Source organism: Parus major, chromosome 3 (assembly GCF_001522545.3).
Source record: "Parus major isolate Abel chromosome 3, Parus_major1.1, whole genome shotgun sequence".
NCBI lineage: Eukaryota > Metazoa > Chordata > Aves > Passeriformes > Paridae > Parus > Parus major.
In genome coordinates, this window is record NC_031770.1 from 9524606 (window position 1) to 9541850 (window position 17245).

Below are 17245 nucleotides of genomic sequence, written 5' to 3' on the forward strand. Positions count from 1 at the left end.
ATGAACCCATTTCCTTTTCACATAGCAACAACTTGTTTCTTTGTCTGAAGCACAGGCAACACCTCCTCAGAAGCAATGAAAGAACAGCTGCAGGCAGAAAAACTCCTGAGTAAAAACAAGCAAAGCTTACAAAGAACACTAGTTTAACTTCTCATGTTTCAAATGTGATGGCTTATCTCCATCCCCACTTTAAAAGCAGGTAAATATAAGGTAGTGCTATATATTTCTTAGATGTGAAAAACTGAATTGAAATATTTGTTTTTATTTACATGGGAAATTTATAATGAAAACGCTCATTGTAACTGCGATTTGCAAGCCAGAAGAGGATGCCACAAGAGCTAAAAAAACCTTCATCAACATAAAATGAGGAACCAGATTTTTTTTTTTTAGTAATTTAAAGAATTAAAGAAAGTAATGTTAGTCCTAAATCTCCCAAACCCATTTTTAAAGAGTAACTATAAAAGTTTTGAGCTCAGCTGCAAAGCAAATCTGAAAATGTAGTGGCTTAAGGTGAAAAAAATGGTTAGAGACCTCTCTGCTCTTTTTACTAGTTGATCTGATAGAGTTAGAAATTGCAGGGAAGTTCAGGCTAGAAATGTGAAGCTGTGTCTCTCCTTCCTGCTGGAAGCTTCACCATTTATTCTCCCTCAGCTGAGGAATGCATCAAATATTGCATTTCCCATGCAGACAAAGTACAGTTTAACAGTTATTTATTGTGACCACATAAAACTCACTGACCATTTCAGTTTGTCACATAGTTATTATCTACTGGTGTTGTACTAACTTTTCAGTCAGAGTCTGAGAGGAAGTACAGCAGATGACACTTACATGTACAAAACGGGAAATAATTTTGTTCTGAGATATATAGATAGTAATGCTAAAACAACCCCCTCTCAAACTATTTTCTTTTGTAAAATTCCCCTCAGCCAGTCAGTTCTGAAAAACAGCAATTATGGGCTACTTTTAATAGTCTGATTTTTACTGTTATTCAGCTGCAAATACTTCAGAACTGTGCTATGGACTTAAAACCCCCAAACCTTCCCAGAAATATATATTTACATAACTAGCCAATACTATTTTAATTTACCTCACTGAACTGAGGGGCTGAAGTCTTTATGGTCAGAATTACTTTTTTCCTAAAGCATGATCATTGCCCAAGACAGAGTACACTCCAAATGACAGTGATCCAGGGTTTTCTTTGTCTTGTTACATATTCGTGGCTTAGTAACTGTGCCTCGCCCACACTGATTAATCTGAAGAGGCAGAGTCTGCAAGCACAGGCTCTCTAATAAGTGGAGAACCTTAAAACCCATTTGGAGGACTGTTCACCTTTTCCTTCATCCCTTTCCAGGATTTGTTAACTCTCAGCTAAATCAGATAAGGTTTGGCCTTCCAACCAAGCCCTTCTTCAGCTCCTATTCCTCTGGAGATGCCCATGCTCCTTGCACACAGGCAGGCACAGCCATATTCCCCACCCACACGATTACCATGGATTATTACTGCTCTTGTGCCTCACTGCTGAATCCTATATATATATATATGTATGTTCTTAATGCAGCAGAATAACCCCCTCAGCTGACTAATGTTCAGCACTATCTCATGGAAAAAGCTGTGCTACAAGCCTTATATTCATCATAAACATAGCTTGGTAGTGTGCAATGTGATCACATAAAAGGGATAATCCATGTGCAGGTTTGCTCCAGACTTGTTGGATCGACCAGTTCACCCACAACCACATCCTAAACCTGTTCATGAACACAAAGGCACATCTCTAATGCAAACTGCCGCTCTACTGAAACCAAGCATCACATCTTTCCAGCTGAAGACAGAAACTAAATGGATTAAGGTATATGTAGTATTAATATGGGTTCAGATGGCAGTCTGTGTGTGCACCATGGCCTTTCTCCTCTCCCCCTACACACAGCTACTGAATAGAAGATGTCAGCATTTTACAAATCCTGCACTGTGAATTCTGCACAGAGTTCAGACAGCCTGAGACCAAAGGCAGGGAAGAAAAGACTATGATCTTTTTGCTACTACATGTCACTATGTAATGTCATTTTTGTGAGCTCCCCTCTGCTTAGTTTCATCCTCTCTATTGCATATTTTCTAATTAAAAACTGGATTAAATAGTTGAATTGAAGCAAAGCCTATTTTTAAGATTATACCAAATCCACAGTCTTTAAACAATTTGCCGATGGTACATACATCGTACAATCAAGAGTGCATTCAGAAAGCACAATATTTTACTGCCATCTCCACATTCAGAATATACAAACTAAGAAACTGAAAGGAAAATACACAGAGACCTTTTCAATGGAAACTTGAGCTACTGATAAATAACTTTGCTTTCATGCTGCATTCTCATGGATGAAAACTGCTGTATACATTATTTCCACATTTAAACAGCAGTGCTGCTGGCTAAGTATTCTTTTCAATTTTCTGCTTTTGCAAAGAATTCCATTAGGATCATTATAAACCATTCAGGATTCTTTCACTACCACATTACAGTGACTCTCCCAGCCTCACCATCACTGATCAAGTGTATTCAGTATCTTGTAAATGATCCCAGCTCACCTTTAGCCTAAGCTGAGATCTCAATTTTCCCATCTATCTCAAGTGTCTAACACGTGCAGTATTTCTCCCTTGTACACAGCCTGTTCCCTTTGGGTTGCTACAGCAAGCCCTTTTTAGATCTGCCAGCAATACATTGATGCAAGTGATCCCCTCCTCCCTATCCTTCTTTAGGCTGGGTAATAAAAAACTTTGTTCTCTTCCCTCTCACCAGATTTATCTTGCCTGCTAGTATTTCTGCTTTTGCATCAAACAGCTGCAGAACTAAGTTTAATACATGGCAAACAGAAGATTGGCAACTCCTTTAAAATGCTGTGTTTTGTGTTTGGACCTCAGTAACACCCTCTTAAATAACAGCAAGGAAGCTGATCAAAATCTGAGTTTAATTTTACTAATATTCTGCACTCAGATTACCAGGACTGTCTGCTGGCTCATGTTGACTCATTAGTTTATCTCTGTTTCTAACAGCAAATTAGCAAACTGTGGCTCAATGGATTATAAACAGAATTACTATTTAATCTTAGAAAAAGTATTTTTTAATATGAAAAAGTTTTGAAAGATCCTTCCAAAACTTAAAGCACTTACAAAATAGCTACTGTTTTTAAGAGTTAACTGGAAAAAAAATGTAGCAATGACATTGCATGGCCAAGGAAACTATTTCAACAGAGAAAACATGTCCAGCTCAACTTCCTCTCCAGTTTATTTGTGTAAAACATTCTCTCCGCTGTACTTCCTCACTGGCAGAGGAGGGAGAACATCACTTCAGATCCAAAGAGTCACAACTAATTGTATCATAAAGAGAAGGAATGAAAAAACTTGAAGTCTTAAAATTTGCTTTACAATCTAATCAAATTACTGTATCACTTCATGGCAGACTTTAAGTAAGGAACTTCCAATTTAACTTGACTTTTATCTTTTGCTAAATCAGACTTAGTGATTTAAACTTAATTATAGAGCCTCCGAAGGCTCTGCTTTTATAAACATGTACATTTAGAAGTGTTTTCTACTGAAAATCTATAATAAAATTATAAAAAACTTTAAATGTAAATAAATATTTGAAACCTTCAGACCGCTTAATATTCATTAATTAGTAAAAAAAAAAAGGATGATCTCCTAGAATCATCTCCCTTCCCCATTTCTTTCTCAGATTCTGGACAGTCTCTCAAGTGGCAAGAGAAACAACTGAGATTAATTGCACTAATGATCTTCGTACTCTCCAATTTTATGGGCGAATAGATAACAATAGATTTGTGCTTTCAATTTAAGAAATGGACCAACACATTCAGGTGATAAGGAACATCTTGCGCAGACACAAAAATCTGCCTGCAGGTTTACTCAGGAGCTTTTTTTTTTTGCCTTGTGAAATCTCTTTGAGTTTGGAATGCTAGTCACTGCATGGAACAGCAAGCAGGAAGAGTAAGGACCTGAGGCTCACAGCTTTTAATGTGACAAGAAATCAGTGCTAAGTCCCAAAAGCTCTATTCCATTTGCTGATGCTGGCAGAGCTCCAGCTGGCACAACCTTCTGAAAAGCCATTTCACCTGTCACTGGTAGGAAATGGGAAGAGGCAGGGCTGTCACCAAGCAAGGTCCTGAAAGAAAGGACTTACCTCATTTCCTTTTATTGCCAGAGAAGATCCAAACCTTTCAGACACATATTACCACTAACACCCTTTACTGCGGGTGTTGCTGCACGTTTCAAAAAGACAGAGCGTACTCTAAACTACTCATATGAAATGATGTGAATAAAAAGAAGCTTTGAATTCTAAACTGAAATTGTTGTTCTGAATTTTGTAAAAGTATTATTAAATGCTTAACAAAGAAAAGCCTTTGTATGAATAGCCACAGATCTCAAAATGACTGTTAAAAAGGCTCGGGAAGTAACTAATTAGGAATTAATGAATACTTAGCACTGAAAGCAGAAAACATAGGAGAGGTGGTAAGAAATAAATCCATTTACTTCCTCCTCCTGGAAACTTCTAATTAGAAATAGCAGCAGCTTTAACAAATCACCAGTCCTCTGTGATATTGCTAGAATGTACAGCTTCCCACAATTAATATCTAACAGAGACTTATTATTAAAGAACTTTTAAAGAGTTAACTTCCCAGGAGTTTGAATTCCCAAGACAGAATGACAGAACACAAGCTGTGGAATTCTGTCTGCTCTAAGTGAATTAGGGCAGCTATTTACAAATCAAATAATCATTTTTAACCAGATTTGAAAATATTGACAGAGTATGGCGATGGAAAATTTTGGGAACCAGTAATCCCAGCTTCCAGTCACACCTATTTTACAAAAAGGCAACAGAGTGCCTCCCAAAAGGCAGTAAACAATGAAGCAAAAGAAAAAAACTATCACAGGCTCTGAAATGTTCATGTTGGCTTATTCCTTTGATCAATTTATGTAAAGGATCACATGTAATTATCAAAACAAATTCCTACAAGTTCCAGCACACCCTGCTCATTTGTCTGTGGAAAGTAACAGTGCTGCAAAGATCTGCAAGATCCAAACACAGCATAATGTTTCATACCAGCCTGTCTCACACAGCACATTAAATCTCTTCCAAAAGGCAAACAAGGACTATTCAAATATTTGTTGTACGCAGAAGCAGGAACCAGGAAGAACTGTATGCATAAGAGTAGAACAAGACTGAGGAAAACCAAGCAAACCCTCACCTGAACTGAAGGTGATAGCTCTTGGGATTGCTTACTGATAGTGCCTTGGAAAGACGCTAAAGCAACACTGTCAGTCTTGTGTAACGCTGGGCCATCACTCCCGGCAGACGCATCTGTCCTATGTGACTGCCACGTCTCTTTTCTGTGATGAGATTCACCAGCCTGCTCATCTCCAAAGGCAGCCCAAGAACAGCTGTCTTTTTGTTCATCTTCAAAAGCATTCCAGTCTGTAGCCTGGTTACAACCTGCTGAACTGAAGTCCGCAAAGTCGTCCGAGTCCTGGAAAGCAACACTCTCATCCTGAGGTTTTGGCACTGAATCAAAGTCTCCAAATTCAGTATCATCACCATTTTCTACCTCAGTAGTATGCTGGAAGTCTAGTCCAGAAGTTTTACTGGTAGTATCACATTCTAAAGTGTCAGCAGCCTGATTTAGTTCAGCTTGGTCCAAACTTGCTGGTTGCTGAGAAAAAGTACTCGTGTCCCTGAATTCACCAAATTCCACGTTAGTTTCGCTAATATGTGCGGGCTGGTCAGAAGTTCTTTCCGAATTTAGAGCGTTTACCGAGTCTTGAGCATTCCTGAAGGTGGGAGACGCACTGCTGACTGAACCAAAGTCACCAAATACATCATCATGTTTGTCACTGCAAGCTGAAACTTCAGTGCTACTTCCACCATTCTTAAGATCTTCAGAAGTACCCGGTTTTTCTCCTGCAGTATCACAGCTTAGGCTTTGGATCCTATCAACCTTGATATCTGCTGCTTTTGAAGAATCCTCAGGCCTACTAAAATCTTTGCCATTCTCTATGTGATGTTGTCTTCTCCTCCCACTGTGCTCTCCATTCTCTGTAGTGCATATTGAACTTCCAGTTGTCTGAAACGTACTAGAAATTGCAAATTCCAGTGCTGAGGGGCCCTGTTCACAACTAATTTCTGAAATGCAAACCTCTTCTTCACTATGAGTTACTCTGTTTATTCTGTTGTTCTCCTGAATGCTCACTGAGTCTCTTTCATCAAGATCACTGCATATTGTCGGCCCTGTTCCCTCTGAATGGATTGGGGTTTTGTTTGAGAAAGTAGCAAAATCTGCAGTATCTTCACCTGAGCTAGGCATTGAGTTCAAACTTTGCTCAGTACTACGGGTGCTAACAGTTTTCAGTCCCTTTGAGTCACCAATGCTGTCTAGATCTTCTGTTCCCTGAGGATTTACAGGGTCTGATGCTGCAAATCCGTTTGTTAGAATCTCTAGACATGGAAGTTTCTCACCATTACAAGCATCTATTTGCTCATCCTGGCTCTCAACTGTTACACCAGTTCTAACCACACGAGAAGAAAAACCCTCTGATTTTCCAGTGTTGTCTCTTTGTTCCCCCCTTCTGTTTACATCTTCTAAAGCAGTACCTGAACTTCTAAACTTAGATTTTTCTTTGATAGTACTAGTAGCTGACATATCAGAAAGCTCCTTAGTATGAGTAGGAAGCTCTGCAATGCAGTCTTTACCATTTTTAACAGATGTGAAAGTTGCAATGCTAGCTACATTGTCAGAATAATCATGGAGTGGGATGAAATGATTTGTGGGTATAAACTCTTCCTTTGGATGACTGTAGTCCGGTGTATCAAAATCAGCAAAAGCTACGCCAGCAGTGCTCACACCAGAAAATCCTCCAAACTCATCTTCATCGTCATCATCAGCTCCATTGTCAAGTGGTGGAGGGGATGAGGAGTACATTCGAATAATGTCTGGTTCCATTGTTTGGTTCTGCTTCAACATTAATGCATTTCTGTACAAGGGAGAAAACAGAGCTGTATTAGAACTCGGCTAGCTTTCATGTTCTTATATATTTCATTTTTATAGTTTCATGCCTCATTTTTTAAGTGTGTATATAGGTCAATATCTGTATTAGATATCAGAAAGAAACAGTCCCCAAACCCATTTGTTTTACAAGTCACAAAGAATCTACTGGGACAGTTCAAGTCTCTTCTAAACTATTGCATGATCAAACTGTCAGCAGACAGTGCTGAAATGATCCTCTTGAGCTGTTGTGCAACTCACTGGCACAACTAAACTCAGTTTTCTCTCATCAGTTCTCTACCTCCCATCACCAACAGTTCACAAAGCTGCCAGTGACCCTGGTCCACACGTGTTTTGCCACACTCCTTTGTGCACTCAGGTGTGTTACAAGAATTAAGCCACTCCATGGACTATGCCACAACAGCCATACACATAAGGGACCTTCACCACAGTCAAAGATTTTGAAAAGTGTTTCTGTAAGCTCTGAAAATGAGGAGGAGTGGAGGAAGGAACTGCTGTTAGAACTGCTAGCTATGATCTGCTGCCCTGCTGTTTAAGTCTCTTTCTACCAGTCCATGGGTTTCTGTTTGGTTGTCCTGTTCTCTGGATTTCCTACCCACAAGCCAACACACTGCCCCCACAGCTGCTGCCACCAGCCTGCTTCTGTCTTAGGAACCAGCCAAGAAATGCCATCATGATGCCACCTAAAGCCTAGAGCCAAACACGCTTCATCAAAACTTATTCTCAAAAGGAGAGCTGAGCACGATTATTCATGAAATATTTAAACACAAATCACTAAACCACAGGGGGAAAAGAAGTAAGAAAGTATTCCCATGGCCTAGATACAAACAGATTAAGGACTCTGTCTTACCATTGCAAACCACTACAGAACAAGCCACACGTACCTATGGATGGAAAATTTTCTTTCCTAAGGAATGATCTTGACTTTTTCAATGCTGTGTGCAATTAATGAAACAATAACTACTAGTATGTATAGATTCACAGCTATACACATCACTGAACTACTTCATACCTTAAAACCCTTAAAAGAAGAGCTCACACCAAGCTCTCTCCAAATGATACTTGACATGAATGAATTGTAACAACACTAAGCCTCACAGAAAAAAGAGCGGAAACAACCTATACATATTAGCAAATATTAAACTTCTGACCACCAAAATAAGTGCAGACTCTACAATACTAGTTATGCAACACAGATAAAACATGATCCTTATGTCCAGTGCCTTCAGCAAACAACTTTGTAAAAGCACCTTAAGAGCAGCACACAAAGGCTAAAACAGCAACAAATGAAGGTCTGCAGTTCTTCTCAAGCACAACACACCAAGCACTTCAGCCAAACAGCTCTGGATATTTGCCAGGAAACTGGCATCCTTGAGGTGACTAACATACCTATAATTTCTTTTTAAAAGGGTGGTTTTCAGTTACAAAAGTACATCATGCTTATCAGATGAAACCTTGAAGTAATTTCTAACATAACATGCAAACTGAAGAGAACTGCAAAGGAATTTTGTTTAGAATAAAGCCTAAGTTGTCAACAAGCTCCCACATAGGCTTACTCAGCACCAGCTGCTTAACAAGGTATTTGAGAAAAAAGCTTCACTCACTCTAAACTTCTGAACTTTCCCATTAAAAGAAAAATTTGTCTGGATGGTTCATCGAAAACCATGTGTTTAAAGTCTTTTCAGATTTATAGGCTTGTATAGGTTTGTTTTCACCTAAGTTATTTGAAATACCACATTCAGGTCTGTATTAGTAACTATACCACCTTAATCAGTGGAGCTCATTTTGGCAGAAAGCATTTTCTTAGGGTTTGCTAAGAAAAATTAATTCTTAACCTACACTAGAAACTACATAGATCCCTATACTATCCATCATAACAACTCTATCCATTTTTTTGTTGACCATTTACTGTATGAGTACTTTAACCTCAGCCAAAAATAAATCACAATAGAGTTCAGAACACCCTTGGAGGCAAGGATGATCTAAAATAACCCAAATAAGCAGCTTCAGAAAATAAACTGAATAATGTGAGAGCAGCAAGCATCACAATCACAGGGAATTTACCCACAAGACTCTTTTTCTCTCCAGTTAACATAAAAAAGGGGAGACAAGGAACAAGAATAATAAGGATAAGCACAGGACAAAGATAACTACATGGGAGCTGAAGCAAACTGCCAAAGCCCAAATGAACACGTAGAAAGAGGTCTGACCATTTAAAAATTTTCTCTCCTCCAACTTCTGACAGAGAGCAGAAGAAACTTCCTTCAATTTTTCATTTCAAAGCACTTTTAAAACATCACAGGGATCATTTACACAGCAGCAGTCCAGCAGCACAATGCTCCAGCTATGCTTCAATAACAGTTGCCAAAACAGGATCTGCAAGGAACATTAACTGTACATCTAAAAATTTGATCACAGGTTTGATAGTCTACTATGTGTTTAATCAGTTTAACCCACAAGAACCCACTGCATCACCAATTGCATGGACTTCTGTATGATTATTTTTTAAGTGCAGGTATGTTACTGCTGCATTTTAAAAGCCAAACACAAAGAGCTCCAAAATGTATGAATCTAGATTACAAAGATGTGTAAGGTTACATTGACACAATGTAATTGCTGTTTGCAGAACTCAATCATATTCATATTGTAAGAAAAGGAAAAAAAGTCATACTAGTATTCCCCCCTCCTCTTGACTAATTAGTGATAAATTTTTTAAATGGGCATAATCTCAATTCTCTTCACAATATAAAACAGCATGGGAATTTTATAGTCTTAATGTAGTTTTCTTCAGGAAGAATTTCATTATGGTTCCCTTTCATGATTTCCAAAACTGTTCTATCTGCCAACAAGAAACCAAATTAGTTACTGTCCATTAAAACATGTGGTGAAAAGCCACAGGTCTGACAGAACAACTATTTTGTTCCTTATTTCATTTAGTTAATCCCTGCTTTGCCTGGCATCTCAAATAAAGCTGGAACTGTGGCTTCATCTTTTGTAGTCCTTTTACCCAACTCAGACATATTCTTGGTCAAGACATTCTGCTACATTATTTTGTAACCCTGGTACTTCAAGTGATGTTTACAACATGATTTAACCCAAAGTAGAATTTGAACAAGTTCTATGACCAATAATATGGATTATTTATCATCTTATTTTTGAGGGAATTTGCTACCAAATTTAAAAATCAAGTATAAAGCTAAAATGCTCTGTTCACTTACAGATTCTTTAAACATGTATTTTTTAAACAAAAAGAAACCACCTATTTTTCAGTACACTATATAATAACAACTATAATTTGAAGGATATTATAACATTTTCTACTTGTGTAACAGAGCACAACATGCCTAACTTCTGTGATCTGTAATAAGCAACAACCCAGGTTTCTGGCATCAGACCTTACACCTCAAGGTGAGGAATCTGACACAGTTAAACTGCTCATGTTTAGGGGATTGATTTAATCACAAACACAGACTTATGTTGACAAATGCCAGTAACTTCTGCATATCTCAACAGTTTAAGATTAGACTGAAGACAGATTTCCATCAATTACTCATGGCATGAGGTTATACCAACGTTTTCTAGAAGAAAAAAAAGAACTGTATTCTCTCTCAGATGCCACTTTCTGCATTTCTGTCTTTTACCTATTTGCTTGTTGGAGTTTTTTTTAAACTGGAAATGCTAGTTCTTGCATCCAGGTGTTTCTCAAGGAATTTCTCTAACAAGTTCCAGTACCACAAACAAGAGACCACTGTTTAGGTCAAACTATAAATGCAATTCACCAGTACACTCTCAAGTACATAATGACATTGTACTCTAAATAAAAAATTGCTAATTTATTACAATTCAAGGTTCAAACCTTTTCTCTCAAGGCACAAACATTTAAGAATGTAATTCAAGTTAATTTGAAACATTAAAAGAAGAGAGAAAACAGAAATCAGTAATGCTAGGAAAATTTTGATAGGCAAAGAACTGGAAAGAGAAAATTCATATCCTTCTTTTATGATCACTAACTAGGTTTCCAAAACATTTACAACAAAACCAGGCTATCTTATTATTTGTTTGCAGTAAATAGGGAACAATATGTGCTTTCCTCAGACACAGACCACATCCTTGTTCACTACCTTTTTGTAGAGTAATAGCAACAGCCTAACAAAGACCAGGCAGCAAAGAGAACAATGCAATTATGCTACACAAAAGCAGGTATAAATAGTTCCTTCTCTGTGTATCTTCTAAAGCAAAACTTGAAACAGCATGTTTGGCTTTTACATAAGACCTACAAAATCAGGAGGTCGCAAAGAGTATCTCTAAAAAAATACTTGAGGCATGCAAATTCAAAAGAAACCCCTTGTAGAGCAGAATGTTTCCTTTAACTTGAAGAAGTAAAGCAATGAATAACCTCTCAGCTGTGGATTGTTCTGAAGAAAAGCTGAGTCAAGCAAATCATCTCCTTAAAACATACAGGAAACACAATAATCAGAAATGGCACAATCAAGATCTCCATGACAGAAATTACAACGTTACTGAAATACCCTACAGTAAAAGCCTTGCAGTGACAAGGAGATGGATTCAAGTCATTAGCTGCTAGCATCTGATCTTTCCAAGAACATTTAACTCTTACTGCAAGGGAATTCCTCTAGTAAATGCCAAAAATACCACAGTAAGGACCAGATTTAGACTTTCTATTACAGCACAGTGTTGGCTTCCAGTAGGAAAAGCTGTGCTCTTCCATTACCCCTTTGCCTTTTCTTTGGCTTATGAACAATGGAAACCAGATTCCCAGTCTTTCTGCACCTGAGATCCTATTTCTAGAAGGGTGGTTGTAAATGAGGAGAGCCTATCTGTTAGAACAGCACTTCTACAACCCAAATCCACTCAAGAGAGAGTCTGTCCAAGCTGAAGTCAGTATGTTCTTAAATGGGTTTAATAAGCTTGCTTTTATTTTTGGAAATAGTTACCAGCAAACAAAATACAGCAAGAAAATGTTTACTTCATAAAGCCTCCAAGAAATCAATGTTTTCGATTTTGAGCTTAATGCTGTTACAGCCAGAAGTTCTATTACCCAAAGCAGGAGTTTCAGAGTACCTTTTCTTGGACATCTATGAGTTGAGGAAAACAATGTTCTCCAGTTCCAGTAAGGCAAACATATCTAAACCTTATACATTACTGTGGTTTCAAACACTGAATTTGCTGGAAACCTCCCATTACAAAGTGTTGTATGTATAATGAACATTAAAGTAACACAACTCAGGAGAGTTTCACCAAGAATCTGGCACTAATCTCAGGCAGCTCATTCTTCCTGTTCTCCTGCACTCCTCAGGCTGGCATGAACACCAGACACCCCTAGACAATCCAGCCCATGCAGTATTAAACCTATTTGACTGTGCTGCTCTTCCTCTCTTCACTGACAATGCAGGAAGATCAAGTTAGGTGGCACAAATGTGAAATTTAAACAGATCTTGGATATAAGCATTTTCATTTTAAATGTTGTTAAACTACATAAAGAAGCAAACATGTATTTTCAGTAGTTGTGCTGCTTCACTTCTCCCTGTTTCATTTTGGCTTAGCTGTGGAATGAGAGAAGCTGTTGGAAAATATGAATCTAAACGTTCTGTTGGTTCATTAAACTCTTTTTTTTAAACCAAGAATAGCATTACTTCCCAAACCTAAAAGACCAGGTTATCCTCAAAGTTACTATAAGCAAAAACATGTTTAAACTCAAAATCTACTGATGTGCTTTAACAGCTGCAGATGAAGATGCTGACTGCACCTAAACCTGTAAAGAGATAGTGGGGGAAAATGTTGTAAGAACAAGCACACTTTAAATTCATATGGGCAAACACAACTGGCTGGGACAGTCAATCAGGTTACAATCTGACTCTGGGGAATGCATGATTTGTGTCCATCATACAGCACACAGCCACACACTGTGCAAGGATGGATGTTGTAAGCAATGATAATTGAGATGTTTCCCTTCTTACGATTTCTTAAATTCCATTTAAAACAGTGCTCAACTCAGCAAGAAATCTATTTCTGGATGTTACCCTCAAACATGCTAGCTGGGAATGTGTTCTAAATTGGGATAAAAAGATGCTAGATTAGAAAGTATTAGAACTAGATTACCTAGGGTAAACTGTTCTCAGAGACTTCCTCACAGAGCAATATGATCTCCATCACACAGAAACCCTTCCGACTTCACACAGACTACAGCAAAGAGTAGATTAGAACTAATCTACAGGGCTGCACTCTTCTGTGACAGGTTCTTCTCAGAGTTTGGCAGAGGAAATATAGCTGCACAAGGAAAACAACCATGGGTCTTCTTTCCATTATTGCAAACATACATACTGCTTGTTTTCCAGTGAGCAGGCTTACATTATTCATCATTTATCCCACCTACAGACATTACCTCATATTAAAAACACAATACAGGAGGGACACCTAATACTCCAAAGAATAAAATCCATTTTCCATTGCTTATCAATAGACATATGAACTTGAGGTTTCACATTTCCTTCACCCTACTTCCAAACACACTAAATCAAGAGAGGATTTGCCCTTCCCTGTGGTTCTCCCAAGTCAGGACTCTTTGCTTTGAAAAATCCAAATTATTTGCTTTACACAAGCAGGTTTCTTAGATCACCTTGCAAATGGCACCAATACAGAAATATTCCTTGCAATTTTTCATTGCTAAAGACATGAGCATGAAAGAAAGTCCACTGAAAATGAGACTGTCAGTTTTCAAACAAGGCAAATTTCAAGGCTTTTTTTCTGTATGTGTGTGCAATAGCAGCAGCTTACACAGTGTGGTTTTTTTGCACGAAGGAAAAAATCTAACAGACTAAATTTCTAACACCTAGGAACGAGTAGGATCTAAGACACTTCTGTGACTATCCAGAAAAATTATAAGAATTTTGAATCCCTGTGAAAGGGTTAGCATGTCATTGCACTGAAATGTTCACAAAGAAGCAGTTTAAGTTGTCAAACAGCACAATAGCACAGAAAGGAATGAACACTCTGTCGAGATAGATAATGGCATCTGCAAGAAGATTATGCTGCTGAGTGTAGTGAAAACAACTCGATCGAGCATCAGTTTCTTTACCGCTGGATTTCCAACTGATACCACCACAGATCTGCAAGGACAACTCAATGAATATTTCAAGAGGAAAAGGCAGAGTTGATTGAGGTCCACCTAAGCTGCTCTATTATTTCCACTATGAGAGACAAGTCTTTCCAAAGTACTGAAAGTTTCAGAATATTACTCTGGGTAATTAAGGTGTTAAAAGGCTTGTGTTAGCTTAGTAAGTCACTGGTGGAATTTTTAAGTAGAAATGTAGAGATCACACAGAGCCTTCATCACCACAAATATGATACACTGTGTGAACTCCAAATTTCACAGCCTATTAAATCCTTTACTAAACAAAACCATCATCTTAGCAAAAAACAAAGTACATAAACAAAAACAAAAACTGAGGCTGAGATCCCTCAACTGCTTACTTATAAACAAATTAAGGAAGTAAAAACAAGAGGTCATACTTTCATGTGACCTTAAAAGGTCATACAATGTGTACTTTATGCAACTATCACGCAGAATGAAAGCACCAGAGCTACATTAGCTTTTCCACGTATTTTTAAATCTCATTCTGACATTCACACTATTTATTCTCACTGACATGACTGTTTAAAATAAGCAAACAAGCCCTCAGTAGTCACAGGTACTCCAACTCTTCCCCAGGCTCTCACAACTAATGTTACATTCCTCCAGGTATAGCTCCAACTTCAGGAGAAGAAACCGCTACCTGTGCACTGCATGAGTACACTTCTGACTGTACTGACAATATAACAGAACATTTTTATTTTTAAAGTAGGCCAATTGCCTTTCCAAGTCTAGCTCGCATGTCCAGAGAATAAAACAAGGAGGAAATACTTTTAATTTTGTTCAATCTCCAAGGACCAATCCAGTTAAAAAGCAGCATCCATCAAACTCACTTTAACATGGACTCAACAGCTGAAATGTGAGTTCCAATGAAGCATGTTGGGCTCTGAACCATGCATGGAAACAAAACTTGTAAAACCAACCCAGCACAGCTCCTGTCAACAATGTTTCTCCACTCACTCCAATCATTTAAGAACAGATGTTTGCTTAAGGAGCACTAAGCTGCTGAAGGCTTCCATTTCTGTGCTGAAGCTGGAAGGAAGGGGCTGTCACCATTAAGAGACCAATTTACTGACACTTTGAAGGAATCCCAAGGTTTAATCGTTGTTTTTAAGGCATTGTCTTCTCTAAAGAAAAAAATTATATTTTGGTTCATCAAGTAGACATTTTTCACAGCAAACAGAAGAGTTAGCACCTAGTTAAGCATTTGAGCAATTTCGCCCCATTTTAGAATTACCTCTTTTACCAAAAAAAACCCACAAAAAAACATACTTAAAATTATCGTAACTCTGTTCAGCCTGTCATGTCCAGACGCATTAAGCACCCGACACGCTTTACGCCCCTCGAAAGAGAAAGCTTGTCTCGAAAAGCCAAACGCACAGGACAGCTTAACTTCTTGCACCACATCCTTGAGCCCTCTCCCAGCTGCGGCGCCGCTGAACCCCAGGAAAACGCGGGCCCCGCCACAGGACAAAGCCGAACCCCCCTCTCCGGCGGCGGCGGGACGAGCCCGGGGAGCCGCGGGGCTTCACCCCTGCCCTGCCCCGCCCGGCCCCGCCGCCCTCCCCCGCGGGCCGAGGGGAAGGACAGCGCTGCCCCGACAGGCCCCGGCCGCCGCCGCCCCCCGGGGGTAGGCGCCGAGGGGTCCCCGGCGCCCTTCGGCGGCCAGGCCCGGCGGGAACCAGCCGCCCCCCGCCGTCTCTTACCTGCGGGCTGCGCGGGGGGTGGCGGGGCCCGGGCGGGCATGGCGGCGGGCGGGGAGGGGGAGGGAAGGAGGGAGGGAGGAAGGGGAGAGGGGCCGCGGCCGGTTATCTGCGGCCTCCCGCGGCAACCGCCATGGAGGGGAGCCCCTGTGGGCGACAGGAACCGCGTCGCTGCGGCCCGGCCCCCTCCGGCCGCCGCCTCCCGCCCGCCACCGCCCACCGCGCTCCCGGCACGCACCGCGCCGCCGCCGTCGCGTCACGTCCGGCCCGGCCCGGCCCGCGTAAACAACCCCGCGAGTGAAGGGCTGAGGGGGAGAGCGAGTGCGCCCTGCCCTGCCGCGGTACCGGCGGAACCCAGAACCCTAGAGCGGCTTGGGGTTGGGAGAGACCCTAAGCGACGGCTAGTTCCGGCCCCAAGCAAGCGTGTGTTAAAATTGTAAAGAATAACGTTTAAAAGAGCAGAGTTTAGGTAACGTGCCGAGGCTGCCGCTCGTCCTGTGGCCGTGCCTAACTGAACTCCGCACAGCGGTCACAACGCGGTGGCAAGTTGCGTTAATAAAATAGCGAGCGAAGCGTAACATTAGAGCTTTGTTGCGGAATTAGGGAGTGAATTGGGTTGGGAAAGATCTCTGAGGTCACCCAGGCCAACCTGTGGCCCGACACCCCGGTGTTGGACCGTGGCTCCGAGTGCCACATCCAGTTTTTCATTAAACACCTCCAGCGAGGGTGACTCCACCGCCTCCCCGGGCAGCCCATTCCAATGCTCAGTCACCTTTTCTGCGGAGAAACTCCTCCCAATGTCCAGCCTAAACCTTCTCTTGCCTCTTGTCCTGGCCCTGGTTGCCTCTGTTATAAATGACAATATAATATTGGCTTTTGCATTTATAGATTAACTTTTTGTATCACAAGTATTTTGATGTGGTGCGATTTATACTTACTTTTAACTGCTTTTGTGTAGTATAATCTGCCAGTTTACATGTTTATGTGAATGGTAATAAATATGTTGTGTCATAGGCATTAACTGTTAAAAATAGTGACTGAACTACCTCTATATAACCAACTTAAAGAATGGTACAAAACCACTAATTTTCCTTACATCTGTAGACTGATGCCTCCAAGTGACTAGAATGCTGGAAACCAGAGTATGTGTGAAATAACAGGACAAGAACATGGGAAGAACCTTATCTATAGAATATCCTGCAGGCAGGTCAAAGTTAAAAAACCAAACAAGAAGAGAACCAGGATTATCAAGAGTTCCCAAGGAAGTTTGAATAACAAAAACATGAATATGCATGAGCCTCAGGAATGATACAGTATAAAGACAAACGGTA

At 40.0% G+C, this 17245-nt stretch overlaps 1 protein-coding gene across 1 annotated transcript in view; it reads right to left on the reverse strand.

The window, feature by feature from the left end:
* The window catches only part of AFTPH (aftiphilin), a 42432-nt gene extending 26448 nt beyond the window's left edge, over positions 1–15984 (reverse strand). Inside the window, 2 exon segments of the mRNA XM_033513203.1 lie at positions 5250–7029; positions 15918–15984. Coding sequence (XP_033369094.1) covers positions 5250–7019 — 1770 coding nt within the window. The 5' untranslated portion in view covers positions 7020–7029; positions 15918–15984.
* Positions 15985–17245: the final 1261 nt, after the last annotated feature.